The 27249-nt window shown below is 37.9% G+C and overlaps 2 protein-coding genes and 1 long non-coding RNA gene across 3 annotated transcripts in view; 2 read left to right on the plus strand and 1 right to left on the minus strand.

Annotated features, from left to right (window-relative positions):
* The window catches only part of LOC117662119 (uncharacterized), a 50922-nt gene extending 47874 nt beyond the window's left edge, over positions 1 to 3048 (minus strand). The window contains exon 1 of the long non-coding RNA XR_004590283.2: positions 3017 to 3048. This is a non-coding gene — a long non-coding RNA (uncharacterized LOC117662119). The remainder of the gene's footprint in view (positions 1 to 3016) is intronic.
* On the plus strand, positions 1214 to 12323 carry FGG (fibrinogen gamma chain). The gene is made up of 9 exons (XM_034411412.3): positions 1214 to 1771; positions 1879 to 1923; positions 2202 to 2385; positions 2484 to 2577; positions 4189 to 4319; positions 7175 to 7308; positions 8111 to 8295; positions 9028 to 9305; positions 10696 to 12323. The coding sequence occupies exons 1-9, from the start codon at positions 1709 to 1711 to the stop codon at positions 10890 to 10892; spliced, it is 1311 nt and encodes a 436-aa protein (XP_034267303.1). The 5' UTR covers positions 1214 to 1708; the 3' UTR covers positions 10893 to 12323.
* A 5029-nt stretch (positions 12324 to 17352) lies between these two features.
* On the plus strand, positions 17353 to 26777 carry FGA (fibrinogen alpha chain). The gene is made up of 6 exons (XM_034411448.3): positions 17353 to 17434; positions 19384 to 19512; positions 21467 to 21650; positions 23304 to 23449; positions 24739 to 25554; positions 25876 to 26777. Exons 1-6 carry the CDS (start codon positions 17384 to 17386, stop codon positions 26623 to 26625), a joined length of 2076 nt encoding a protein of 691 aa, XP_034267339.1. The 5' UTR covers positions 17353 to 17383; the 3' UTR covers positions 26626 to 26777.
* The last annotated feature ends 472 nt before the right edge of the window (positions 26778 to 27249 follow it).

Consider the following 27249-nt stretch of genomic DNA (forward strand, 5'->3'; position numbering starts at 1 on the left):
TTTTTTTGCACATTTCACTAAGCCGTAGGACACATATGACACAAAGTTTACATTTCTATTATGTTATTTACAGTCATTTCTACCCATGAGGTAGAAAAGCCAAGACTAATAGCAGCTATTTTTTTTGCTGCAGCACCTTACTTACTCAATCAATCAATCAAACAATCAGAATAGATCTGGAAGGAACATTGGAAGAATTCTAGTCCAACGCCCTGCTCAAGCAGGAAACCATATATCATTTCAGATAAGTGGCTGTCCAGTTTTTTCTTAAAAACCTCCAGTGATGAAGCACCCACAACCTCTGGTGGCAAGCAGTTCCACTGGTTAACTCTCCTCACTGTTAGGAAGTTTCTCCTTAATTCCAGGTTGTTTCTCTCCTTGATTAGTTTCCATCCATTGTTTCTTGTGTTGCCCTCGGATACTTTGAAAAATAGGTTGGCCCCCCTCTTCTTTCTGGCAGCCCCTTATGGAATTTATGGAACTTCTTCCCTCTAGAAATTAAGCTGGCTACTTCCTGAATGCTTTTAAAGCCTGAACTTTTCCAAGGGAGAATTATTGTGATTGGTTCTAACCAGGTGTCCTTTTTATTATTAGGTGCTGTAATTATTATAATTAAATGTTGTGTTTTAATTTGTGCACTTTCCCTGATTTTTAGTATATTGTAACCCACTGTGAAGATTTGCCAATGTACAAATATATAAACAAATTAATAAGTAAAATAGATATAGTGCTAGCCCTTAACAATGGTAGGGGATTTTTTTAAATAAGAGATATGTTACTATAAATGTATATCAGAATTTTCATTCACTAAAAAGCTAGGATCTGCTGGTTAATGGGAAACCTGAATTAACACCGATATAATAAGCAATTTTAATGATTGTATCCGTAGGATAAAAAGCAGTGAAAGCAATAGAATCACTTCTTTATTACATAAACTAATCCTGCCTTCTAGATTATCTTTTGCTATAATTCTGTTGCCCTTAATGTGATAAAACAATTTTACCGATTTGAGCTCCCTTTGTACCCTGATCAATAGGGTGCAGAAGTATTGTTTGTCCTATGACTTAAGCCAAAATTGATATTTTTAAACTAATGGTCAGGGCAAGATCAGAGGAGGTAGAAGAAATTAGAGGCCATGTAGACAAAGAAAAGAGCTATGTTCTTCCTTCAATGCTAATTAAAATGGAACAAAACTGCTGCCTTGTATTGCACTCAAAAACTTTTAATATTGCTATGGCTTGAAGACTTTTTTTTTTTCACATGAGTCATGTTTAACAAAATTTAGCTTTTCCCCTAAGAGCAGGGGGGAAATTGTGAGAGCCAGCTGCTTTTGAAATTCTTATCTTTTGCATTCAGGTCCTTCAAACAAGCAAGTCAGCCTTATTGCAAATGATTACTGGAAGAAATTGCTTCATAGGGCAAGTTATCCTTCCATAGGTTTTTCTGGCAGAGGTAAGTCAAAATCATCTAGGATTTTAAAATGCAATGAATGGGTGGCAGCAAATTCTGGAAACACTCCCACTAGGGCCGGAAGAGGCTGTCCTCTTTATGTGTCAGCCCCGCCTATTTTCACCCACTAAATGCCACATGATCTCTTAAGCTGCCCTACACAGTTTAGAGAACAAGTTCAGTTCTCTGAAGTCCACAAACTCACATTGATTAAGCACTGCCTCTCTTGTGTTTGGCGGTTCTGGAAGCTACAGACAATATGCTGCCAAAATTTCACAAGTGGCTGCCTCTTCTATTTTTCTTCTTTTCAACTTGTACTGCAGTAAGTTTACCTGGGCAGGGTATGGACCTTTGTAAAATACGTAGTGATCAAAATATCATAATGACTGAAATGCCATCCTGATATTTTTTGTATTTTCTTTTATTCAGTATTTTGCCACGCGTGACAACTGCTGCATCTTGGATGAACGATTCGTAAGTCAATAATCTGGGTTGTTTTTGCAGTCCTTTCTAATCAGGTTGTTACTGTAGATTGTTAGCTGTAAACATGAAGTTCTTACTAAAGTCCACAACTCTTTTTAGATTAACAACTGACAATCAGTATAGGGTTCTTGGTCATCTTGTTTATGTTTAGACTTCTATTTGTCACAAATCCCTTTATTGTACCACATCATCTCATGTGTATAGAAAAAAAAAGCTTTAATGTCTGGCTATAGTCGATACGATTTTAAAAATTTTCTCTTTTCCTGTAGGGCAACTTTTGTCCTACAACATGCGGCGTTGCAGATTTCGCAAGCAGGTATCATAAGGACGTCGATCGAGATCTTCAGATCCTTGAACAATTGTTGGGGGAGATCTCTAATTCTTCAGGAGTAACTGACAGCTTGATACGCCAGATCCGACAAGTGCACGTCTCACAGCCAGCAGCTCAGTCAAGTGAGAATCAAAGGCTACCGTAAATAGTTTTACTATTTCAATGATTTAGTTTGGTATCCTTAATGTTTTACGCACCCCTGCTTTTTTTCTCCCTATAGATGTGATTCCAGGTTATACACAGAAGTCCAGACAAATCATTGATGAAATTTTGAGATATGAAAACATCATTGTGGGTCATGAAAATACCATACAGTAGGTTTAATTATTTTTTTTTCAGTGTTGAGAATGCAAAAAAACATACTGTGGATTGAATTAAAAGGTTTGCATCTATTTTCTTCCAGCATAATTTCTGCTAAAGTATGAAGACCAAATCTTTCTTCCTTTCATGTTGTCCATGTTGAATTAGTTGTCAAATTTAAAATCAGGCATCAAGGAAAGTTAAACTGTTTATATTGTAGTTTATACGTATGTAACTTATTGGAGAGGTAAATATGAGTAGAGCCAGACTACACCAAACAGTTCTTGTTCATCTAAAAGAAGCACAGAATTTGTACACTATTGAATTGCTTTGTATTTTAACTAATGCAGAATTACCTATTTTTAAAAGAACCTTTATATTTTACAAAGGATAAAGAATAGCAAAAATGCTGAGAGAATGTTTGTTTGTTATCTCACTATATACGTGACTTACTTATCGAGTACATCTTATCCATATAGCACTCCTTTGAGGTAGGGAAGGAACAGACTTGGCATTGTCCAGATATTGTGGAATTTTAGCTCCCAATATTCTGTTTTGTTGGTTACAATGGCTGGGATCTCTTAAAGTTATAGTTACCAATTTTTAATAGATTTTAGGCTCCCCATATCAGCTTAAGACAGAATGATTTATCCATTTTAGACCCTTTCTAGTTTCCTTAGTTTAAATTATATGTTTATATTTGCACTTTTTTTTTTTCATTTTGGACCTTCCTTCTGTAATGTGGGAAGAAAATTAGTATACAAATAGAAGAATAATATTACAGAGCCCCATGTATACGGAGGTTGGTCTGCAAATTGATAGTCCCATTCAAGCATTCTCTTATTAAACACTGAATAGATAAAGAGGAAAGGAAATTTTAGAATCCCTCAGTGGATAGATCATATAGGGCCGTGATGGTGAACCTATGGCACATGTGCCACAGGTGACACGCAGAGCCCTTTCTGCAGGCATGCCAGCTGTCGCCCCAGCCCAGCTCCACCACACACGCACACATGCCTCCCACTGGCCAGCTGGTCTTCGGGTCTCTGCTGCACATGCATGGGGGGAGGGGCCTTCCCCAATCTCTGTAGTTTCCTCCCCAGCGCGTCCTACCTTTCTCCTCCATTTCTGCGACCCTTGCCTTCCCCAATCTCTGCAGGTGCCACCCTGCGCAGATGCCTCTCCATGGCAGAAATGCAGGAGAAAGCTAAGGCATGCTGGGGGGAGAAACTGAGGAGATCGTGGAAGGCACAGGCAGCAAAAATGCAGGAGAACCAACCTGGAAGCCAAAATGGGGGGCGGGGGCATGGTGTATGCGCGGGAGGGTGCATGCACAGGGAACACAGATGCATGCGCGGGGGCAGGGCACATGTGTGGGGGCGCTCGCATTGAATTTTGGGGGTTGGGGCACACGCGTGTGCATTCGTGTGCTGGCGCATGCGCTTTGAGTACTCAGCACCAAAAAAGTTAACCATCACTGATATCGGGCAATGCATACTCATGTTTTCCCTTTCATTTATTTCATTCCTCGCTGCTTTCTTTCATAGAAGAAAAGGCCATTATATGTGAGTTTCAAGTGCTTCTAACCAGTATGATAAAACTATATTATACTTTTTAAACTGCAGGCAATTGACAGACATACTGATATTAAACAATAATAAGATTCAGTTACTAAAGCAGAAAACTGCTCAGCTCGAGGAACAATGTCAACAGCCATGTAAAGACACTGTCCAGATACAAGAATTAACTGGAAGAGGTAAGAGTAACAAGCTATTATATTAAGCTATTACTAACATTAAATTCTGTTTTCCTCTGAAAAACTGTTTACCAAGCCAAAAGTACATTTTTATCCATTATAATTTAATAATTGATTTTAAAAAGCATTTCTTTAGCATATTATAAATTAACAGAAATAATTAGTTGACTTATATGTTTTAGGTTAAATTTATTTTTTGAAAAGATATTATTAGGTAGCAGTTAGACATAGAGGCAACATCTTAACAAAACAAATTTGAAAGGTGCTCTACCTATTTTTTAAGTGAAAGAAATAAACTGATTTCAGTGGATATTAACAGACTTAAGCTGTAGATGTTACTGCTATAATTATCTTTTGACCTCAGTTGTAAGAACACTTATAGATCAATTCATTTAGTATTAGTTACATTCTTCATTTTTATAGTCAAATATCCTTAGAATTAGAATTTTGGATATTATGATCTAATGTATTATGTTAAATTAATGGCATTTAAAATTATGGTCATATGGAAGCAATCCACAAATAAGCCACTAAGAAACTGTATGCAAAAGCATTTTAACTGTGGCTTCAGAAGTTGTGTAAAGCATGTTGACATAAGGATAATGCACAAATATTCTATCCAGAAATAGTTTATCATGACTGCATACATATCATACTATGCCCCACTAAAAGTTGCCTTTAAGTTATAATAAGATGTAAATGGGAGAAATATTAATTCTACTTAACTCATTTAATTTTGAACTACTCACTTGCTGGTCTTGGAAACACCAATTTCTTAATTATTAAGTATGACCTTCCAATATGTCACTCAAAGGTTGATTAGGGCCAAAAGAAGTTGGTCCTTTCCCCCCCAGATGGATTCTTATCAACAGCCTAGAGTGGAGTTAAAAGAGAGATAAGCCTAGAATCTTTACATAACCAAAAGTAAACTAAGCCCAATTCCCTTCCCCCTGAATTTCATTCACCCTAACTCCTAGTAGGTGCTAACTTTTAGTTGAGAATATTCCTGTACATAGGCATGAGTAGCAATCAATCAGTTTAACCAGACCTTCAATATGGACCTGATCTTTTGTGTCTCACAAATATCTGTTTTGTGTCTCACAAATATCTGTTATCTCGAGCTTTTTTTAAATAAGTATTTTATTTTTTAAAAAAGTATTTTAGGCAATGGCCTAGACTAGGACACTTTTTTTCCACTTCCAGTTTTCTAAGTTTGCTATGGAAGAAGTCAAGGAGATGCCACTTTCAGATGAAACATTAAAGTTGAAAAACAGATATATGTTCATATCTGTTGAAACAAAATAGGAACTAGCTTTATAATAATGAAGTATCAAACAAAAGCATACGTTATAATTCTGCTCATGTTGCTTTATTTATTCCCGTATCTGCTTTTGTGTAGGACCACCAATAATTCTTGAATGGGCTTCTTGTAGACTTATTTAGGCAATGAGGATCAATGGAAACATTTGCAGACATTTTCTAAACATGGCTTTATTGATCTACATTGGCTAGTTTCACATAACATGCTTTATCGCAAAATACAGTTGCTATATCCATAACATGCTAAGGTGCAGAAATAAACCAAATTATAGCTTCTTCCTTCTTTCAGTATGCTAAGGCAAAGATTGGTTCCCATTGTTTTAAGTTAATTTCTGTACTGATTGAACCTTAGTTATTTTCTCAGTCGGTCTGTGAGAGGGATCTCGGAGTCCTAATAGACAATCTTTTAAATACGAGCCAGCAGTGTGCAGCGGCAGCCAAAAAAGCCAATGCAATCCTAAAATGTATTAACAAAAAGATAGAATCAGGATCACATGAAGTACTAGTACCACTTTACAAAATCTTAGTAAGACCACACCTGGAATATTGCATCCAGTTTGGGTCATCAAACTATTAAAATATATCGAGACTTTGGAAAAAGTGCAGAGAGAAGAGCAACAAAGATGATTAGGGGCCTGAAGATTAAGCATGATGAACAGTTGCAGGAACTGGACATGTCTAGTTTAGCGAAAAGAAGGACCAGGGGAGACATGATAGCACTGTCCCAATATTTGAATGGCTGCCACAAAAAAGAAGAGATCAACCTCTTTTCCAAAGCACCAGAAGACAAGACAAGAAACAATGGATGGAAACTAATTAAAAACAGATCCAACTTAGAACTTTCTTGAGAACAATCAATCAGAGGAACAGCTTGCTTTCAGAAGTTGTGGGTGTCCTATATCACTGGAGGCTTTTAAGAAGAGACTGGACAGCTACTTCTCTGGAATGATATAGGGTCTTAGCCTGAGCAAGGAGTTGGACTAGAAGACCTCTAAGGTCTATTCCAACTCTGATATTCTGCTCTGCTCTGCTCTGCTCTACTCCTAGTTTCATTTGAACTGATGTGAACAACGTTTGTGGCAACAAGTCCAGATGCTTAGAAGCTTGACTATACGTTTCAATTTCCATCAGAAAAAATCATGTTCAGTACCAAATGAATTCCAATAACAATAACAACAGTGAGGCTTTGGTTCAGATACAAGCCCCTGTACTTTTTATATTATGTGATCTTGAAATCATTTATTCCAAAGCAATTCAGTATGTATAGTTGAGGATAACTAGTGGAATAGACCTTCCATTGCAACAGGAACGCTTGGAGTCCAATCTTTTCTTCCTTACAGGATAGATGTGAGATTAAAGGGATATTATTTTTTAAAAAAATGTATTGTGTTGTGAGTTCTTTCAGCAAGACAGAATGAGAACATAATAAACCATCATTTAAAATAAATAGGTTTTTTTTTTTTAGAGTTAATTAAAAATGAATATGGTGGATTGCAGTTATTACAAGCCACTTCTCTCTTACATATTTATTATAGATTGTCAAGACATTGCTAATAAAGGTGCACGGCAGAGTGGACTGTACTTCATAAAACCCCTGAAAGTGGAGCAACAGTTCCTGGTGTACTGTGAAATCGACAATCTAGGCAATGGGTGGACAGTTTTACAGAGGGTAAGCATATCACAGAAAAAAGGAGATACAGCAAAGGAGTGTTAGTTGTTGTTAATTGCGAAGTCGTGTCTGACCCGTCATGACCCCATGGACAACGTTCCTCCAGGCCTTCCTGTCCTCTACCATCCTCTGGAGTCCATTTAAGGTCACGCCTACTGCTTCAATGACTCCATCCAGCCATCTCATTCTCTGTCATCTCCTTCTTCTTTTGCCCTCAATCTTTCCCAGCATTAGGCTCTTCTCCAGTGAGTCCTTCCTTCTCATTAGGTGGCCAAAGTATTTGAGTTTCATCTTCAGGATCTGGCCTTCTAAAGAGCAGTCAGGGTTGATCTCCTCTAGAACTGACCAGTTTGATTGCCTTGCAGTCCAAGGGACTCGCAGGAGTCTTCTCCAGCACCATAGTTCAAAGGCCTCAATTCTTTGGTGCTCAGCCTTCCTTATGGTCCAGCTTTCACAGCCATACATTGCAACTGGGAAAACCATAGCCTTGCCTATGAACACTTTTGTTGGCATACTGCTTTTTAGTATGCTGTCTAGATTTGCCATAGCTTTCCTCCCCAGGAGCAAGCATCTTTTAATTTCTTGGCTGCGGTCCCCATCTGCGGTGATCTTGGAGCCCAGGAAAATAAAATTTGTCACTATCCCCATTTCTTCCCCATCTATTTGCCAGGATTTGAGAGGATGCCATGAACTTAGTTTTCTTAATGTTGAGTTTCAAGCCAACTTTTGCACTCTCCTTCTTCGCCCGCATCAAGAGGCCCAACAATATATAATTTCTATTCATCTTCTGTTTTATTTACAGAGGCTTGATGGCAGCGAAGACTTTAACAAAAACTGGATTCAATATAAGGAAGGATTTGGACATCTGTCACCTAATGACAATACAGAATTCTGGTTGGGAAATGAAAAGATTCATTTAATAACTACTCAGACTACAGTTCCATATGCCTTGAGAATAGAGGTGGAGGACTGGAGTAACGAAAAAAGGTATAGATTTCTTTATCAACTCAAGGCTAACATAATGGGGATTGGCAAAAATTGCTATTTTAGCTACCTGCACTTTACATGTGTGCACATAAGTGGTACAATAAGATCACTGCAACTAGTTGTAATGCTGCCATGGTGGCACAGTGGATAGAATGCAGTACTGCAGGCTATGTCTGCTGACTGCCAGCTGCCAGCACTTCGGAAGTTTGATTCTCACCGGCTCAAGGTTGACTCAGCCTTCCATCCTTCCGAGGTGGGTAAAATGAGGACCCAAATTGTTGAGGGCAATATGCTGATTCTGTAAACTGCTTAGAGAGGGCTGTAAAGCACTATGAAGCGGTATATAAGTCTAAGTACTATTGCTATCCTACAAGCTAAATGTACTGTATTTCAAACCCATTGAAATTAGTGGAATTTAAATTGCTTTTAACCAATGTATACATTAGCATTATAAAGCATTATAATATTATCTAGGGTTAGTTTGTTTATCTGTTTCAAATAAATAGTTGTTTGTTTCAGCAGTGTCTGCAGCAGGAATGATCATAATTTCTCCATTATTTGCTTGTTTATGTAGATCCTGTGTATTTGTATAACTCCTGAAATTAAGTATTTTCATAATCTTTCAGGAATGAATGCCCTTGAAATATTAGCATCAGGTCATCCAACTGAATGGCCAAGAAATTAAAGGCCACTAGAAGTTAATAGTGATTTTCTTTCTTTCTTCCCACACAGATATGCAGATTATGCCCATTTCAAATTGGGAAATGAAGCTGACAAATACCGTATGATCTATGCCTATTTTGCTGGGGGCGACGCTGGGGATGCCTTTGATGGATTTGATTTTCAAGACGATCCCAGTGACAAATTTTTTACTTCTCACAACGGCATACAGTTTAGCACGTATGACAACGATAATGATAAATATGAAGGCAACTGTGCTCAACAAGATGGATCTGGCTGGTGGATGAACAAATGTCATGCCGCTCATTTGAATGGCAAATATTATCAAGGTAATATTTGGAAGTTCCCATATGCACAATGCGGTCTATGGATGAGACATTTCCCATAGAGCTGCTTTCTGTCTTTCCCAGCAGTTTTTAACTTGTAGCCTTTCTTCATGCCATTTTTGCCTTTTTTAAAAATTCACGAAATATCATTCAGGAGGGAAAGTGGAGGTTAGTTGAACAATGTCTTTTCAATATCAACCATCTCAAGTATTTTAAGCAGGTATTAATTCAAGTCCTCCTTCCCTTTTTTTTTAAAAAAAAAGATAACTAAATATCTGCAACGTAATTTTGGGGTTATTAGATCTAAATAAACATACCTATTAAAAGACTCACTGGAGAAGAGCCTAATGCTGGGAAAGATTGAGGGCAAAAGAAGAAGGGGACGACAGAGAATGAGGTGGCTGGATGGAGTCACTGAAGCAGTCGGTGTGAGCTTAAATGGACTCCAGAGGATGGTAGAGGACAGGAAGGCCTGGAGGAACATTGTCCATGGGGTCGGACACGACTTCGTAACTAACAACATTAAAAGATCAATCTGATTTAATCCCGTGGAATTTCTAAATAAGCATAAAAACATAAAGAGCGGATTGAATATGCCTTTGTTGGTTTGGCTCTCAAGAACAGTCACATTGCCATCAAGGTTAATAGCCATTGATCCCGATAACTTTCATGAACTGATGCAGGTATCTTTTTGAAACCAGCCAAACTGGTAGACAGCACATCTCATGATAGCAAATTCCAATTTTGGATTATAATTCATGCAGAAATGTTAAACACTATGTCTATAGCAGTTTAATACCATTGAACTTGATCATAGAGTAAATGAAATTACCGTATTTTTCAGAGTATAAGACACACTTCCCTCTCCCCCCCCCAAAAAAAACAGGGTGAAAATTTGGGTACATCTTATACACCTAATGTAGCCCCACCCACCTGCTGGCCCCCACCCTTTGGCCTCTGCCTCCCGGCAATTTACCTCCTTGCATCAAGCAGCAAAGGGAAAACAGCCCGTTTCAGCTTCAGCACAGCCTGATTAGCACAAGCAGTTGATTGTTGGTTGGATCGGCCCCCCGACCCTCAGCTGTTTCAGGCTGCAGGGATTGCCATTGCCTATTGCCACATGGGCCTCTGCTGTTTGCTGCAAATTGCTGGGAGGCAGAGGCAGATTTTTTTTTTCTTGTTTTCCTCCCCAAAAAAGGTAGGTGCGTCTTATAGTCGGGAGCATCTTATACTTCGAAAAATACGGTACATAACACTCACCTAGCATGGTCTTAAAATTAATATATATTAGTTTTATGAATTAATAACATTAAAATACCTACATAGGTATCTCAAAGCTATGTAAAAGTATTTCCTGGCTCATTTACATTTACTTTTCCTCCCCACATTGTAGGTGGTGTTTATTCCGAGAAAGACGCAGGTCCACATGGCTATGACAATGGCGTTATCTGGGTAACTTGGCATAATCGGTGGTACTCCCTGAAGAAAACAGTTATGAAAGTCATTCCTTTCAGCAGACTTGCAATTGTGACAGGGCAGCAAAGTGGAGGAGTAAAAGATGTTGATCTTGGAAACCGTGGAGACATTTAGAAAGAGAACTGCCTATGTAAAGGCAACAATGAACATAAACAGTATTTGTTCTTGTATCCTATGTAAAATGTCAGAGCTATTGAATTTTGAGCATATTGTTTACAATAAAACGGCAGGTTCATGACAAAAAGTGGGGTTTTTTTAAAGAAAAAAAATCATCTTAAATTTTCTAATAAACATATGACAATTACTGATCATTTACGTTCTGGCAGTGTTTACTGCTTTAATTGACTTTATAAGCAGATGCTATAGATTATTGTGATTGGTTTAACACTCAGTCATATTTAGAGGACATCAGTTTAAATCTATAGCCTTTATGTATGTCATGAATAATTTAAATCTCAGTGATATCATTGCTTGGTTCCCATCAGGGGTGGGTTCTACTTACCTTTACTACCCGTTCGCTTCACTCGCGCATGCACCTTGCTTCTGCGCATGCGCAGATCGCCGATGATGACATCCAGGGCAGTGGGCGGGGCCTCCCACCGGTTTTACTACCGGTTCTTGCAAACCGGTCCAAACCGGGGGCAACCCACCACTGGTTCCCACAATGAGTTAAGCCATACCATACTTAGTCATGTACAGCAACAATTGGACGTATGTTGGGTGGATTTATAGGCTATGAATCATTGGTTAACAAACTAGAACAGTAAGTGCACAAGAGCCAAAGCCAAATAAACTAGTTTATGACTTAGAGTAAAATTTGCACCCAGTGATTTAAACTTCTAATAACTTTTGTCTTGTCCCAGTCAAATCTTGAGGAAAATGAGTTCTGCTGATAATCTGGCTTCATTAAGTGTAACTTCTTGTAAACATTTAAATTAGGAATGTGGTTACTGTCTACTGAGGATGTCAGATAAATGAACAAAGATCTTCATGGAATCCTATTTACAGACATTAAAAATCCAATATTTTTCAAATAAAAGTGTTCGTTTTCATTTTTACTGCAAGTTAGAGATGCTTTAAAAAATAAAATGGAAGTGAAGCTAAACTCAGTTCAGACAGTAATTTTCTCTGTTACTGGAATAAAAGACATTCATCATTCATTTCTTGCACACATTGCATAAATATATGTGTGTACAGTTGAGTAGACTGTACATTAAATTTTGGAATAGTGAATAGCTGAATGGCATAGTTGACATGTCAAAAATCTGAATCTTGATGTTTTCTGCATTGTGTCTCACAGTCTTTATGTTATTGTGATTTCCATGTTTGAATAAATTTCCTACACATGCAGAACTGTGCTATATATACACTATCATTTCTAATTACTTTGCAGTGTGTCTTATATGAATCAGTTTTAATGTGTTGCTAATGTCTTCTCAGCTGCCATAAAAAAACATAGCAATATTAGCTTTGCTTATTCTATTAAAGATGGACAACTCAATGTAAAATGCAAATTGATGTGAATAAAAATTCCAAACATGTTAAGCTGATCAAATTTAATTCTTTTTCTTACCATACTAAAAATATCCATGTGGCAAGAAATATCACACGCATTCAAATTAAAAAGCAGGTTAGCTTGTTCTTTTCAAAAATAGTTCCTATATTGGAACTTTGCTAGGTGACCCATATTTTTAAAAATGACTAATAAAACAATTGCACATTTTACAGTGGCTTCTAACCTTACATTAATTCTCACCAGGATTCTCTTTCATCCTGGTGAGTTTTGTGCAAAACCAGTGGTGGGTTGCTCCCAGTTCACCCCAGTTCAAGCAAACTGGTAGCGGCAGTAGCGGGAAGCTCCGCCCACCCACCCAGATGTCATCAAAAACGACACTACTGGTGCAAAACCATTTGGTATCCACTGTTGCAGGCAGCTCTCTGTGTGTGGCTGAACTGACAGCTTCCTCATGACTGATCATGCTTGCCCTTGTAGAAGACAGTTCCACTAGGACTGTCATCAAAGGCAAATCATAGAATCCATTATAGTCAATATTTTACTATATGATCAGTGGACATTAGCACCCTTTACTAGGTTTTTAATTTTATTATTTATATTTTGTATTCTGTATTTAAAATCAAATTATATATACATACATACATACATACATACATACATACATACATACATATACACACATACACACATACATACATATATACATATTTGATTAAATATTAAACAGAGAGAGATGCAACCCCCTCCCTCCAGCTAACTCATTGTTTCAGAAGCATTGGTATCAATTCAGATCATCAAGGTGTTGCCAAGTAAGGTAAAATTCAGTGGTGATACTCAGCTTTGGTTCCCTTTTTAAAGGGCTTTTATCAGTGATGCAATTAACAGGAATAAAAAACAGTTTTCAAAACTTCATTTGCAAATAAATTTATTTCAAAACTCTATGCAAAAACCTAGATTGGATTAACATGTTTGTGCTAAACGATCATATAGATGATTTGATTTGTTTATATCTCCTATGAACCGAATGTATGTTGCTTATTTTATTATCAAATTTGTATACTAGTATGCCACGTAAGCACATAACCTCAAAGTACATATCGCTATCCCAATACAAAATCAAACCTTAAAAATAATAAAAAACACACAGATTGAAAAACAGTCATCCTATTAAATATAAAATACAGTATTTTACAAAAGTATGAAGGCTTTTGCTTAATGCATTGTAAGCCGCCCTGAGTCTCCGGAGAAGGGCAGCATATAAATCAAATTAAAAAAAAAAAAAGTATGTCATCCAAAGCCGACATAAATCAACAAACCACTTAATTTTTGGATACTGAACAGAAGAAGACTGTTTTAACTGTTTTCCTAAAACTTAGAAGAATTGGAACTTCTGGGGAAAATTCATATATAATTAGGGGACAGCAAGACAACAAGTCTACATTTAATCTTCTAGCCTTCTGCATTTCCCACAACTTATCGAAAAGGAATTCCTCCAAGAAAGACTTCACCAATGGGTAGATGTTATTAAAGGGAAACAATCCCAAAGGAAAATGAAGCCATACCAAGTAGGATTTTTTAGTTACCAACAGTACTTCAAAGTGAATTTTGAAAACTATTGGCAAGCATTGTAACCTCACCACAGGTATTATAGTATGAATTCAGTTTCCATCAGCCAGCAAGTATTGATTGAAATCTGTCCCAGCTGCAGTTTCCAGATAGTTTTCAAAGACAGCCCCTTGTAGCGCAAATTGCAATAGTCTAATTTCAAGGAGCTGCTTAACTTCGAGTCAATTTCAAAAATATTTTCTGATCTAAAAAGGACTGCAACTTGTGATCAGGTTTTCAGATGGCTCCAAATATTCAGGATAGTGAAAAAAATATATATACCACAAAAATTAAGGGTAATGGAAAATAAACTGGCAAATTAGATTCCATGTATGAAATAATGTACCTTTATGATCTAAAATTATAAATATTAACAGTATCATACTAATAGGCCACTTTAAAGCCAACATGTGTTAAATGATTGTTCTACAGTGTCCTTGGTTATGATATGATATGAAAGGAAAGGAAAGGAACATACCATATACCTTTTTAAAAAACGGGGATAGGACTAATCTATGGTATGGTACTATTCCATACCATATGTTATGGTAAATATTGGCTTTCAGCTTCATCTTAAGTCTTTGTGCTTGTTGGGTAAGTGGATATATAAAGAACAAATTTAGTTGCTGTTTTCCTAACCCTGCTTTTAATGAGTCACTTTTCAGCAGTATATTGCACCTATCATTAATGGCAGCAGATAATATTATCTTGTTTATTAAATCCCAAACAATGGCACTCTCTGAATCCCTTAAACATCAAGTGTCTGATATATAGTAGAATAATCTTTGCCATCAAAGAAATGAACAAAAGCTTGGAGCAGAAGAAGTCATCAAAGCATAGATTATACCTGACCCTAACCAGCCGGACATCTATTGCCAATATTAGCATTGATACTACAAGGCTAGGTAGACTAACTTCATGGTGTTCAAACTGTCCTTTCAGAAATGAAAGCTAGCTAGAAATGAAAGCTGGCTAGGTGGCTCAGTGGCTAAGACGCTGAGCTTGTCGATCAGAAAGGTCAGCAGTTTGACATCTGGAATCCCTAGTATAGGTCTTCTCGTGAGCAGGGGGTTGGACTAGATGACTTCCAAGGCAGTGATGGGGTTCAGCCAGTTCACACCACTTTGGGAGAACCGGTTGTTAACTTTCTGAGCAGTTTGGCAAACTGGTTGTTGGAAGAAATCATTAGGGCAGAGAATGGTATAAGGAAGGAAAATGTTTTGTTTCTTATTCAAGAAGCTTCTTAGGTTCTAACTGAATGGTGGGGAATGGAAGGATATATATTCTTTGTAGTCATCTGGTCATTAGCACTTTGAAGGTCAGTTATTAGTTCTCAGAGAGGCATTGAGGCCACTTGGGAGTTTATCTGTATCCTCAGGATCACCTGAATCAGAATACAAATGGGTGTGGAACTGCTGAAAGTACTGTATTGTAGACAGGAGATAGGTGGTGTCATATCCCTCCTCTCTGTTGAAAGAGGGCAGTTCAGTTTTAACATAGATGACCTCTTTTACCCCTCTTTCAAACCAGTGGTCCTCTTTGTCCAAAATGTAGACTTTGCTGTCTTCAAAAGAGTGACCTTTGTCTTTTAAATGCAGATGGACTGCTAAATCTTGTCCTGCTGGGTTTGTTCTCCTATGTTGAGCCATGTGTTTGTGAAGTGGTTGTTTTGTTTTCCCAATGTACAGATCTTAACTCCACATATCTCACTGCAAAGTACTGCATATATCACATTGTTCAGTTTGTGTCCAGGTGGTTTATCCTTGGAGTGGACAAACATCTGCCTTAATGTATTCTTGAGTTGGAAGTGTGCATGTATGTTGTGTTGGTTGAAAATCCTCTTGAGCTTTTCAGATATTCCAGCAATGTGGCTTCAACAACTCTCAGAGAGCTAACTACTGACCTTTAGAGTGTGAAAGGCCAACCTTCAGATGACTGCAACAATTGTAAATCCTTCCATTACTCACTATTCAGTCAGAACTGAAGAAGCTTCTTGACTGAGAAACGAAATGTTTTCAAAGAAAAAAACAAAGAAAACCCAGCTGCCTTTTGAAAACCACCTTTTAATTAGATTTGACTGCATCTTACCCAGCCTCTGGAGGGAGATATATAACTCCCCCCCAAAAAAATATATATATAACTTTTTTTCATTTCATGTTAAATTCATTCATTCTGAGATGGCATTCAAGAGATCCCCTTCAAAAAAGGATCTATTTGTGTGTTTACACTTCCTCCATTATTGTCTCATAGGGACTAAGGGACCTCCCTTACAGGGATGGAAGGAAGAGTAGGATAAGAAGTCAGTCAGACAGACAAAATCTTCCAGAATTTGTACAAATATTTTTATTTTATTTATTTATTTATTTATTTCAATTTGTATACCACCCTTCTCCTAGTGGACTCAGGGTGGTGAACAGCCAGAACTAAAACACATGCCGATACAAAATTTAAAATTGTTAAAAGAATTACATAACTGGCCCAATTTAAAACAATTCAATTAAAACCCCATGACAATTTAAAACTAAAAAACTAAAAAAGACTAAAAAGGGGGGAGGGGGTTCACGCCAGCCCTGCTTGATGGAAAAGAAAAGTTTTCAGGGCACGGCGAAAGACCCGGAGATCCGATATCCTTCGTATCTCCGGGGGCAAATCGTTCCAGAGGGCAGGAGCTGCCACAGAGAAGGCCCTCCCCCTGGGGGTCGCCAGCCGACATTGCCTGGTTGACGGCACCCTGAGGAGTCCCTCTCTGTGGGCGCATACTGGTCGGTGGGAGGCTATCGGCGGCAGAAGCGGTCCTGCAGATACCCAGGTCCTATGCCATGGAGCGCTTTAAAGGTGGTAACCAACACCTTGAAGCGCACCCGGAAGACAACTGGAAGCCAATGCAGCTCACGCAGGAGAGGTGTCACATGGGATCACCCCCTCGCTCCCATAATCCCCCGCGTGGCCGCATTCTGCACCAGTTGGAGCCTCCGGGTGCTCCTCAAGGGGAGCTCCATGTAGAGAGCCCTTCCAGAGATCTCTTAGATCTAGATCTAGATATTACAATGAGGTATAAAAGATTGAGAACAAATTATCTTCTGCAACATATTCCTGTAATGCAAAAAAAAATAGCATTTGTTTGACATTACATTTGCTTTGTGCTTAATGTTGGATTCCTCTCTACAATTTACCCTGAAATGACTCACTTCAACCTTTAGGCAATCTCAGTTCCAGGAATATGGTTGGAGCAATCATGACTTGCCTTCCATGTTTGCTAGCATTGAGCAATTAGAGTAGACTGTCAAAAAAAAACAAATTGAAGAGCTTGTGCAAGAGCTGCTGGGTCGCCAAACTCAGAGATTGCAATATGCCTGTGTAAACAGAAGGAAACTAATCATTAATGAAGGAAGGGGAGGAGGATTGACAAGACAAAGATAGAAATATAACCAAAAATGCCTAAATTAAGGCTATTCCTTTGTGCTACATCCATACCCTTCTGAAGATGTTTCAGCTAAGAATTCTCTGTGCACTGCTGTCCTTCAGCATCACTTTGGTATGAATATATTTTATCTAGTTGTTTTTTCCTTTACTGGTTGTATTGATTTCTGTTCTTTTTATTGCTTGCCTATTTAAGCAGCTACATATTTCATCCCTTCACTATCAAATACACTATAATATGATCAAGAACAACAGCTTTTCCACTTCAAATATTCTCTTAGGGGTGGTATAATTCTTGGACCAACTTGGAAGTTTGTTGATAAAAAATTGTATTTACCTTTGTGTGCACATGTGTAAAAATCTTACTGCCACATTTAACTCCTGTTTATGTTCAATGACTTACATGGAATAAGTAATTCCATCTCTGGAGCGTTGACGGGTACCCAGAAGAATATTGCGATGTAGCTCATATCCTGATGTGTCTTTGTGATTTTAAATGCTCACAAAAGCTGTTTACCATCTTGCTTGCTTAGAAACTGTGGGTGCTTTATAAATATTTGACTAAAAATACAGTATACATTATTCATATGCATTTCCCTTATATTTTTATACAAAATCTAGATGACATGTTTGAACATGTCATCTATAATATTAAATAAAGAAAAAATATTTTTACGTGCTAACATTTGTTCATACAATTATCAGAAGTCAGGCTCACACAGGGGCACTTAACTACAAATGCATTACCGTAAAACTAATATTGTAAAACTATATATGGCTGCTTAGAAGTTCCATTGATTTCAAAGATTTCTGATGTAATCTAAAGAAAAAATCTGGGACAATGGAACTCGGGTAATCAGCATATTACAGTCATTTCAATAGCTGCTGTTTAAATCCGGTTCACGTGATAAAAAGGCAGTCCAAGAGATATAGCATTGTTAGCTATATCTCTTGCACTGATTCATTGATTATTTTGTAATCCCTGGTAACGTTTTAACAAGGATAGAGTATTGCTGATTTTAATCTTTTATTTCAGGTTTAATTATTTGTTATCAATAATCCAATAATCCTATTCATAGGACATGATCTTCATTTACATCAGAAACAACATAATTCTAGGAATAGTCCCAGTGGAGAGTAATTTGTGACATCATGATTTGTATTATAATTTTTTTTTACAATACTAGTTGAAAATCCTTTGGTTTGAATTAGAGATTATTTTGTATTTGAAATAAACTACACACAGCTTATACACACTATTCAAAATGTACATGAACTTATCAGAATTATCACAGTATGTGCATTTTGATGTAGTCAGCATCTGAACTGAGAAAGCTGTACTTCATTTAACGTTCTATTTTTCTATTTTTACTATAATAGTTAATATTAAGGAAGAATTTCTCTGTATATCAATCCATTCACTTCACAATTGAAAGTCCCATGACAGAAATTAAAATATGTCTCCTAATTAAATGGAGAGTTAAGTTGAGCTATCTAACATACTTGTATTGCAGTCTGTATTGCAATTGCTAATTTCAATATCCAACTCATAATATTTAATGTATTTTGTAATATGTTAATTTACCACTAAGAACACTATGGCCTGAATCCAACAGGTGAGCTACATTGAAATCCTATTGAAATCAATGAGATTTAAATTAAAGCTGATTATGTGTTACTGTTTGTTTACATGGACCCTAATCAAGCAATTCTAATGTAATGTCATCTGTTTATAGGAAAAGGGGATTTTTTTTTCCCGAGTAGTGAAATTAATCACTCAATCCATATTTATAAAACTAGGAAGTAAGTACCTATTGTCAGAGATGGAGTCTCTCTTTGAGACTTTATGGGTTTTGTTTCTTTGAATGAGTGTTACCTATTTATTTCAAAAAAGAACAGTCTAAATGTAGTTGATTATTTTTAGCAAATACTAAGGATTATCGATTTAAAAGGTACAAATTATTTATTAAAGGAATTATTTTATTACTGTGTGAGTTTTCAGCCTTTAATTTCAGCCTTAATTTGGTCTCTTTTTTTTACCCTCCTTTACTTATTTTATCACAGGTGACAAGTAATGAATCCTCCCCTCCACCACTTGACGACGTGTTGCGTGGTCCCAGAATTGTAGAACATAAAGCTGAATCGGACTGCAAATCTGATAAGGATTGGCCAATATGTGCCGATGAGGACTGGGTAAGCCAAAAGAAAACAAAAAGCCAATGGCAGACGAATCATATTGTTTCTCATTGCTATGTGCTTATATATATATATATATAGGTATATAGGTATATAGGTATATATGAATATCAACTCCTGTAGAAAGCTCCTGGTTGAAAAATGTTATTCTAAGTTATCCAAACTAATCAAAAGAATAGAATAGAATAGAATAGAATAGAATAGAATAGAATAGAATAGAATAGAATAGAATAGAATAGAATAGAATAGAATTCTTTATTGGCCAAGTGTGATTGGACGCACAAGGAATTTGTCTGTAGTACATATGCTCTCAGTGTACATAAAAAGACAAAATACACTCGTCAAGAATCACAGGGCACAATACCCAATGACAGTCATACGGTACAATAAGCAATCAAATCATACTAGGAAACAATTAATATCAATATAAATCGCAAGGATATAAGCAACAAGTTACAGTCATGCAGTCACAAGTGGGAGGAGATGGGTGACAGGAACAATGAGAAGACCAATAGCAATAGTAATAGTAATGCAGCCTTAGTGAATAGTTTGACAGTGTTGAGGGAATTATTTGTTTAGCAGAGTGATGGCATTCGAAGAAAAACTATTCTTGTGTCTAATTGTCTTGGTGTGCAGTGCTCTATAATGTTGTTTTGAGGGTAGGAGTTGAAACAATTTATGTCCAGGATGCAAGGGGTCTGTAAATATTTTCACAGCCCTCTTTTTGACTCATGCAAAACAAAGCATTAAAGAAACATTTTTTAGAAATGGCTTGATTAGGAATAGTTCAGGCCACAGTTCTGCTCAGTTTCCTAAGAGCTGCAGCACAGTTAACCTGGTCACTGGCTGATAAGTGTTTTGTGAGAACTAGCAGAGAAGCAAACAAGTAATTTAATTACTCCAGAAGAAAAACTGGAGTAAACTGGAGTATAATACGATACCTTCTTTGTCACACAAGGGAAGAAAGAAATGGAATTTAATAAGTCTATTTATTTATTCAGCCATCCATCATGGATTTTTTTAACTATAGGTAGTCCTCGATTTACAGCAATTCGCTTAGTGACCATTTGAAGTTACAATATCATTGTAAAAAGTGACCATTTTACACACTTATGACCATTTTTTACACTTATGACCGTTGCAGCATCCCCCTGGTCATATGATTTGCATCTGGATGCTTGACAAGGGACTCACATTTATGACGGTTATGCAGTGTCCTGGAGTCATATGATCTCCTTTTGCGAACTTCTGACGAGCAAAGTCAATAGGGATTCACTTAACAACTGTATTACTAATTTAAGAATTGCAGTGATTCACCTAACAACTGTGGCAAAAAAGGTCATAAAATGGGGCAAAACTCACTTAACAAATGTCTCCCTTAGCAACATTAATTTTGGACTCTATTCTGGTCATAAGTCAAGGACTCCCTGTAATTGTTTTCCTCTCCAGAGAAAAAATAACTAACCAGATAGTAGATTTTTTTTTTTGCACAACTTCAAAAAATAGTCATCACATAACAAACCTAGTCATACTGACTTGTGCATTTCCACACAAATATTAATTTATGAATTGAGAGGGGATAATGGAGCCATTGCCGTTGAACAAAAAGTTAATTAATACAAAGAGTTACTTTTGAGTAAATATGCATGAAATATACAAATCTGTACAAGAGGTTTTTAACCACAGTTTGGGTGCACACGATATGGTAAGCCATAGTAAACCACAATGATTGAGTAGACATGTCAGTCTAAAGCTGGATTCCCTTAATGTTTCACTTAACAACCACAACACAGGACTCACTTAACCACATTGCTTAGTGACCTAAATTCTGGTTCCAGTTGTGTTCATAACCTGAGGACTATCTATACGTTGTAACATTTATCAATTGTAAAATTTGTCATTTATTTGTCAATTACTTTATGTAACCTTTTATTTTGTTTCTGTTATTTAGGGCATTAAATGTCCCTCAGGTTGCAGGATTCAAGGACTGATAGATGAAACAAACGATGACTTTCAAAACAGGATAGAAAATATTAAGAAGGCACTTTTGGATAGCCAAAATAGTTACAAGTCATCTAATAATTTGAAACAAGAAATTTTTAACTATCTGGAAAGATATCTGCCCAGTGAACAAGGTGAGTTTAATCACAGTTTTATGAAGATTTTTAAAATGCCCATAAAATTTGCCACCACACTATAAAAAGATGTTAACCTTAACATTAGAAAGAGTGCAGAGAAGAGCAACCAAGATGATTAGGAGACTGGAGGCTAAAACATACATGAATGGTTGCAGGAACTGGGCATGGCTAGTCTAGTGAAGCGAAGGACCAGGGGAGACATGATAGCAGCCATCCAATATTTGAGGGGCTGCCACAGAGAGGAAGGGGTCAAGCTATTTTCCAAAGCACCTGAAGGCCAGACAAGGAATAATGGATGGAAACTGAACAAGGAGAGATTCAACCTGGAAATAAGGAGAAATTTTCTGACAGTGAGAGCAGTCAACCAATGGAACAGTTTGCCTTCAGAAATTGTGGGAGCATCATCACTGGAGGCTTTCAAGAAGAGATTGGGCTGCCATCTGTCAGAAATGGTGTAGGGTCTCCTGCTTGGACAGGAAATTGGATTAGATGACCTATAAGGTCCCTTCCAACACTTTTAATCTGTATTTCTGTAATTTAAATGTATATGAAATTCTTTGAATTCTTTATCCTCAATGTATCTGGAGAGCAGACTGGGAAAGCTGGCATAAAATAATTGAGTTTAAATACTGTTAGCTATTTCTTTTTTTAAAAAAACATATTTGTTTTACCTCAGAATTAAAACTATTTGACATACATTGGTAAAAAGCACTATTAACGAATTCTGGGCTGTTTCAGTTATTTTCCAGATCACAAAAATGTTTTTACCAATTACTTAACCAAATCTTAGAAAAGTATTTCTTCCAGTGCATTATTTTTTCACTTTTCCTTCTGAAAATTATTTGCCATGCTTTCAGACCAATACATTTATTTTCCAGTGCCATCTCTGGAACACCTGGGTTAGTATTAAGAGGAAATCCTGTTCCAAATTAGACATGCTTAATACATTTCTAAGCTACCCACTCATTATTTGACAGGCTGCACCTAAAACAGAAACACAAACAATGATATACTCCAATATTACAAATAACGATGTAGCCCAATATTAATTGGAACCACAGTGAGTGAGAGACAATGCTTTGGGATGATAGACTGAGAAAAAAGCCACAAGAGATGGGATGAACTCTTGAAGGGAACATAGTAGAGAGATTCCAATCTTAGTCCATAGCTATACTTCGTTTAAAAAAAAAAAAACCTAGAAGGGAAAGGAAAGGACATTAAGGAGGAATTGCAGATATAGTATTCTATCTCTAAGTCTCTATCCAGTCTTACAAACACATATAGAGTAGTACCAGGAGTAAAATTCACTCACCTTCTCTACCTGTTCGCAAATGTGCGCAAGCCATCGTCTGCACATGTGCAAAGCCTTCGGCGCATACGCAGAGGCTTAAAATCATTACAAAAAAGTGACATCATCATGTCCGCACGGGTGGGCGGAGCCTCCCGCAGCCTCTGCTACCGGTTTGCCTGAGCCGGATATAACCAGCTGAATTTGACCCCTGAGTAGTACTGACTGTTATACAGATGGTTCCATCTAATTTTAAAGACATCAAACTATGAAGGCTGTGTAGTTTTGGTTAGTGCATTTTTTTTTTTAGATCGCTTACACTGTATAAAGGGCTGCGGCTACGTTAACTTCTTTTATTTCAGAATTAGATAAGAACTATGGACAAATATCTGATGATCTAAGAAGGAGGTTGGTGATACTTAAACAGAGAGTTGCTGATAAAGTAGAAAGGATTAAAACCTTGCAGAACTCAATCCAGAATCAAGTTGGAGAGTTGAAACGTTTAGAGGTGAGTTCTGTTGTTGTTTTTTAAAAGATGTATCTTTTTAAAATGCTGGAGCAAATATCTCCCAATGCTTCTTTTTATCAGTTATATGCAGGGGTGGGCTTCAAAAATTTTAGCAAGGGGTTCTCTGCCCGGTTGCTGGGTGGGCGTGGCCATGATGGGTGTGGCCTAGTCGGCCTCCTGCACCATGGCTTCCCTCGAGCCTCCGGGAGGGCAAAAACAGCCTCCCCAGGCTCCGGAGCCCACCTGGAAGCCAGAAACGGGCCCATTTCTGGCTTTCCCAAACTTCCTGTAGGCCTGTTTTTCACCCTCCCCAAGCCTCCGTGTACACCCTGCACTTACCTGCATCCAAAACAGGCAGCATGGGGACTCCATGGAAGGGGCGTGGCAGGGTGGGTGGGGCCAGCCAGGAGTGGAATTTGGGGGTTCTACGAACTGCACAGAATCTTAGCTAGAGGTTTTCCCGAACCCCTCCGAACCCCCAGCAGCCCACCCTTGGTTATATGTTTCAACGACTCAGGCAGTTTCAGAACCATTGTGGGGTTAGAAAATGATTGTTTGTCATTGATAGTCTCCCTTCCTCCCTTCCTTCCTGTTTCACAGCAGCAACATTTTACTATGTTATTTTATTATGTTAAATAATATATTGGTAGGTAAGACCAAAAATGTGAATCAGCAGTAACATGGATGAGCTATATTCCTTTTTAAATTTTGCAGCAGACTGCTAGGGAAAGGATATTTAATATCTGCAATTTGTTTTCAGAGGACTTTGCAAATTATACAGGGTCATGTGAAATGAAGCTACATATAACTCAATGGCTGCAGATGGCCCATCTACGTTTATGGTAGAATTTGGCCTTCCTTCAAGTAGCAATGGAGCTATGATCAGCAATGGCTTGACAAGCGTTCCTTATTTTTAATGTTATGGTGCAGCAACTAGGCAGTGGTGGAATTCAAATGCTTTTACTACCGGTTCTGTGGGCGTGGCTTGGTCGGTGTGGTGTGGCTTGGTGGGTGTGGCAGGGGAAGGATATTGCAAAATCCCCATTCCCTCCCCACTCCTGGGGGAAGGATATTGCAAAATCTCCATTCCCACCCCACTCTGGGGCCAGCCAGAAGTGGTATTTACTGGTTCTCCGAACTACTCAAAATTTCCGCTAGCGGTTCTCCAGAACCCGTCAGAACCTGTTGAATAGCACCCCTGCAACTAGGGTTACAACTCGGAGAATTTTAGTAATCAATGTTTACTTACAAATTTCTACATTTTTTCCCTCCAAATCCTTATGGCCTAGGTTGACATTGATATAAAGATACGTGGCTGCAAAGGATCGTGTGCTCGTCTTTTCAACTACAATCTGGACACTGAGAGTTATGGAAACATACAGAAGCAGCTCGTACAAGTTAATGCCATTAAACTGGTATCAGAAGAAGAAGCTGTTCCCATCAAGTCCCTGAAAATAACACAAGTGAAGGATTCTACTGCTCCCAGTCACTATAAATCTGGTCCTCTGACTGAACAGGAAGCAAACATACTTGACAGTATAAAGGTGTTTAAGGTAGTATTGGAAGATTCTAAAGGATCCTTAGCAGACACTAAATATGCTGCTTCCGGAACAGGAGAGGTTGGAAAAACATCTATAAACAAAGCAATAATAAGACCTTCTACTGAAGTTCATACCAGCCGTACATGTATCAAAACCATCACTAAAAAAGTCATTCGTGGGCCTGACGGTTTACGAGAAGAGACCATTGAAGAATTTAAAACTCCTGATGGTTCCGATTGTTCTAATTTGCAAGGTTTCATTAAAGAAGCTTTCAGTAGTGGAAGTGGCGGAAGTGGCTCTCATGACTTTGTTCCCCACCATCCAGATGCCGATTCCGAACTCAGCCACAGAAGAGTACAGGAAGGGGACGCTTTTTCAGAAATAGGGGAGGGAGAATTTGATGACTTCTCAAGTTTTGACCATATCTCCCATGGAGGCAGCACCAAGACAATCATAGAGACCAAGTCAAGAAGAGTCATTGAAACAGAAGACGTACAACATGATGAAAACATAGAGCATGGGAAAGGCAACATCGGGACAGGTATCCATCCAGTTCATGGAAAATAATTGTGGAGGGAGCGAAAATGAAGTTTGCAACCAAACTGACACAAATACTGCAATCCATGACATTGTTCAGTTAATGAAAGCCATGTGTCTGTTTGTTGCCATTTAAGAAAGGTGGGATACATTGAGTTTTTATCATGAGTCTTTGGTTAGCAAGGCAGTTCCATACAGAATGCCAGAGGTAATAAATTTAAATCTGTAGTGTACTTTTCGGGTGGGGGACGATGCAATATGTCTTTCCATGTAGCACAACATTGAGTATAGTCAGTTGACTTCAGCAATATTACTGTTGGATACCTGTGAGCTTGTAATAAAACTTAACTGAAAACTTCTGTCAACTTGATCAACTTTGTTTTTTTAGACTGTGAGGATATCCACCAAAAACACACTTCTGGTGCCCAAAGTGGCATTTTCAGAATCACGCCAGCAGGATCCGCTAAGGTTTTTTCAGTTTATTGCGACCAAGAGACTACTTTGGGAGGATGGCTTCTGATCCAACAGAGATTGGATGGGTCATTGAATTTTAACCGGACCTGGGAAGACTACAAGAAAGGTTTCGGAAGCTTGGATGTCAAAGGGAGGGGAGAATTCTGGTTGGGCAATGAAAATCTCCATATCCTGACCCAAAAAGATACTGTCCTTCGGGTTGAACTAGAAGATTGGGAGGGTGATAAAGTTTATGCAGAATATAATATACACATAGATTCTGAATCAGAAGGTTATAGACTCAGAGTCTCCAATTATAAGGGGACAGCAGGGGATGCCCTGATCAGAGGTTCAGAGGAAGATGGCACTGAATATACAGCTCACACTAACATGAAATTTAGTACTTATGACCAAGACAGTGATCAGTGGGAGGATAATTGCGCTGAGGTGTATGGAGGTGGCTGGTGGTATAACAACTGCCAAGCTGCTAATCTTAATGGTATTTACTACTCAGGGGGTCAGTATGATCCAAGGAACAATGCTCCTTATGAGATTGAAAATGGGGTGATTTGGTTACCCTTTCGGCCATCAGATTACTCTCTCAAAGTTGTGAGAATGAAAATTCGGCCAGTGGAAACAGACTAGATACCCGCCCTAAAATTTAATCCAACTTCCAAAACAATATATACCTCAAACTTATGTGTGTCTCTGTGTGTGTGTGTTTGTTTCTTTACTATCTGAATGCAACTGAGTGATACCTACTTATTAAACAAAATAAACAGATTCACTCTAATAAATTTTTCTGATGTATTTAACTTATTTTGCAAAATAAAAAGGAAGTCTCTCTATATGCTGCAACTGTGTGAAGAACTACAATGAAACCAGATTTTAAACCATTTCAGTGGAAATGGTTTTATAATTGAATAAATAGGATAAATAAATAGGATAAATAGGATAAGGGACTAAGATGCTGAGCTTGCCGATTGAAGATTGGCAGTTCAGCAGTTCAAATCCCTAGTGCTGCGTAACAAAGTGAGCTCCCGTTACTTATCCCAGCTTCTGCCAACCTAGCAGTTCGAAAGCATGTAAAAATGCAAGTAGAAAAATAGGGACCACTTTTGGTGGGAAGGTAACAGCGTTCGGTGTGCCTTTGGTGTTTAGTCATGCCAGCCACATGACCACGGAGATGTCTTCAGACAGCGCTGGCTCTTCGGCTTTGAAACAGAGATAAGCACCTCCCCTAAAGTCGAGAATGACCAGCACATATGT

Source organism: Pantherophis guttatus, chromosome 8 (assembly GCF_059756535.1).
Source record: "Pantherophis guttatus breed Tessera chromosome 8, ASM5975653v1, whole genome shotgun sequence".
Classification (NCBI taxonomy): domain Eukaryota; kingdom Metazoa; phylum Chordata; class Lepidosauria; order Squamata; family Colubridae; genus Pantherophis; species Pantherophis guttatus.

Excerpts from the sequence above, each read along its gene's own strand:
- FGG (XM_034411412.3), top strand. The coding sequence starts at position 1,709 with ATGCTGCCAAAATTTCACAAGTGGCTGCCTCTTCTATTTTTCTTCTTT. Across the intron at positions 2,578-4,188 it reads GGTCATGAAAATACCATACA|GCAATTGACAGACATACTGA; the intron begins GTAGGTTTAATT and ends TTTAAACTGCAG. Across the intron at positions 4,320-7,174 it reads ACAAGAATTAACTGGAAGAG|ATTGTCAAGACATTGCTAAT; the intron begins GTAAGAGTAACA and ends TATTTATTATAG.
- FGA (XM_034411448.3), top strand. The coding sequence starts at position 17,384 with ATGTTTCAGCTAAGAATTCTCTGTGCACTGCTGTCCTTCAGCATCACT. Across the intron at positions 23,450-24,738 it reads GAGAGTTGAAACGTTTAGAG|GTTGACATTGATATAAAGAT; the intron begins GTGAGTTCTGTT and ends CTTATGGCCTAG. Across the intron at positions 25,555-25,875 it reads TCCATCCAGTTCATGGAAAA|CTGAAAACTTCTGTCAACTT; the intron begins TAATTGTGGAGG and ends AATAAAACTTAA.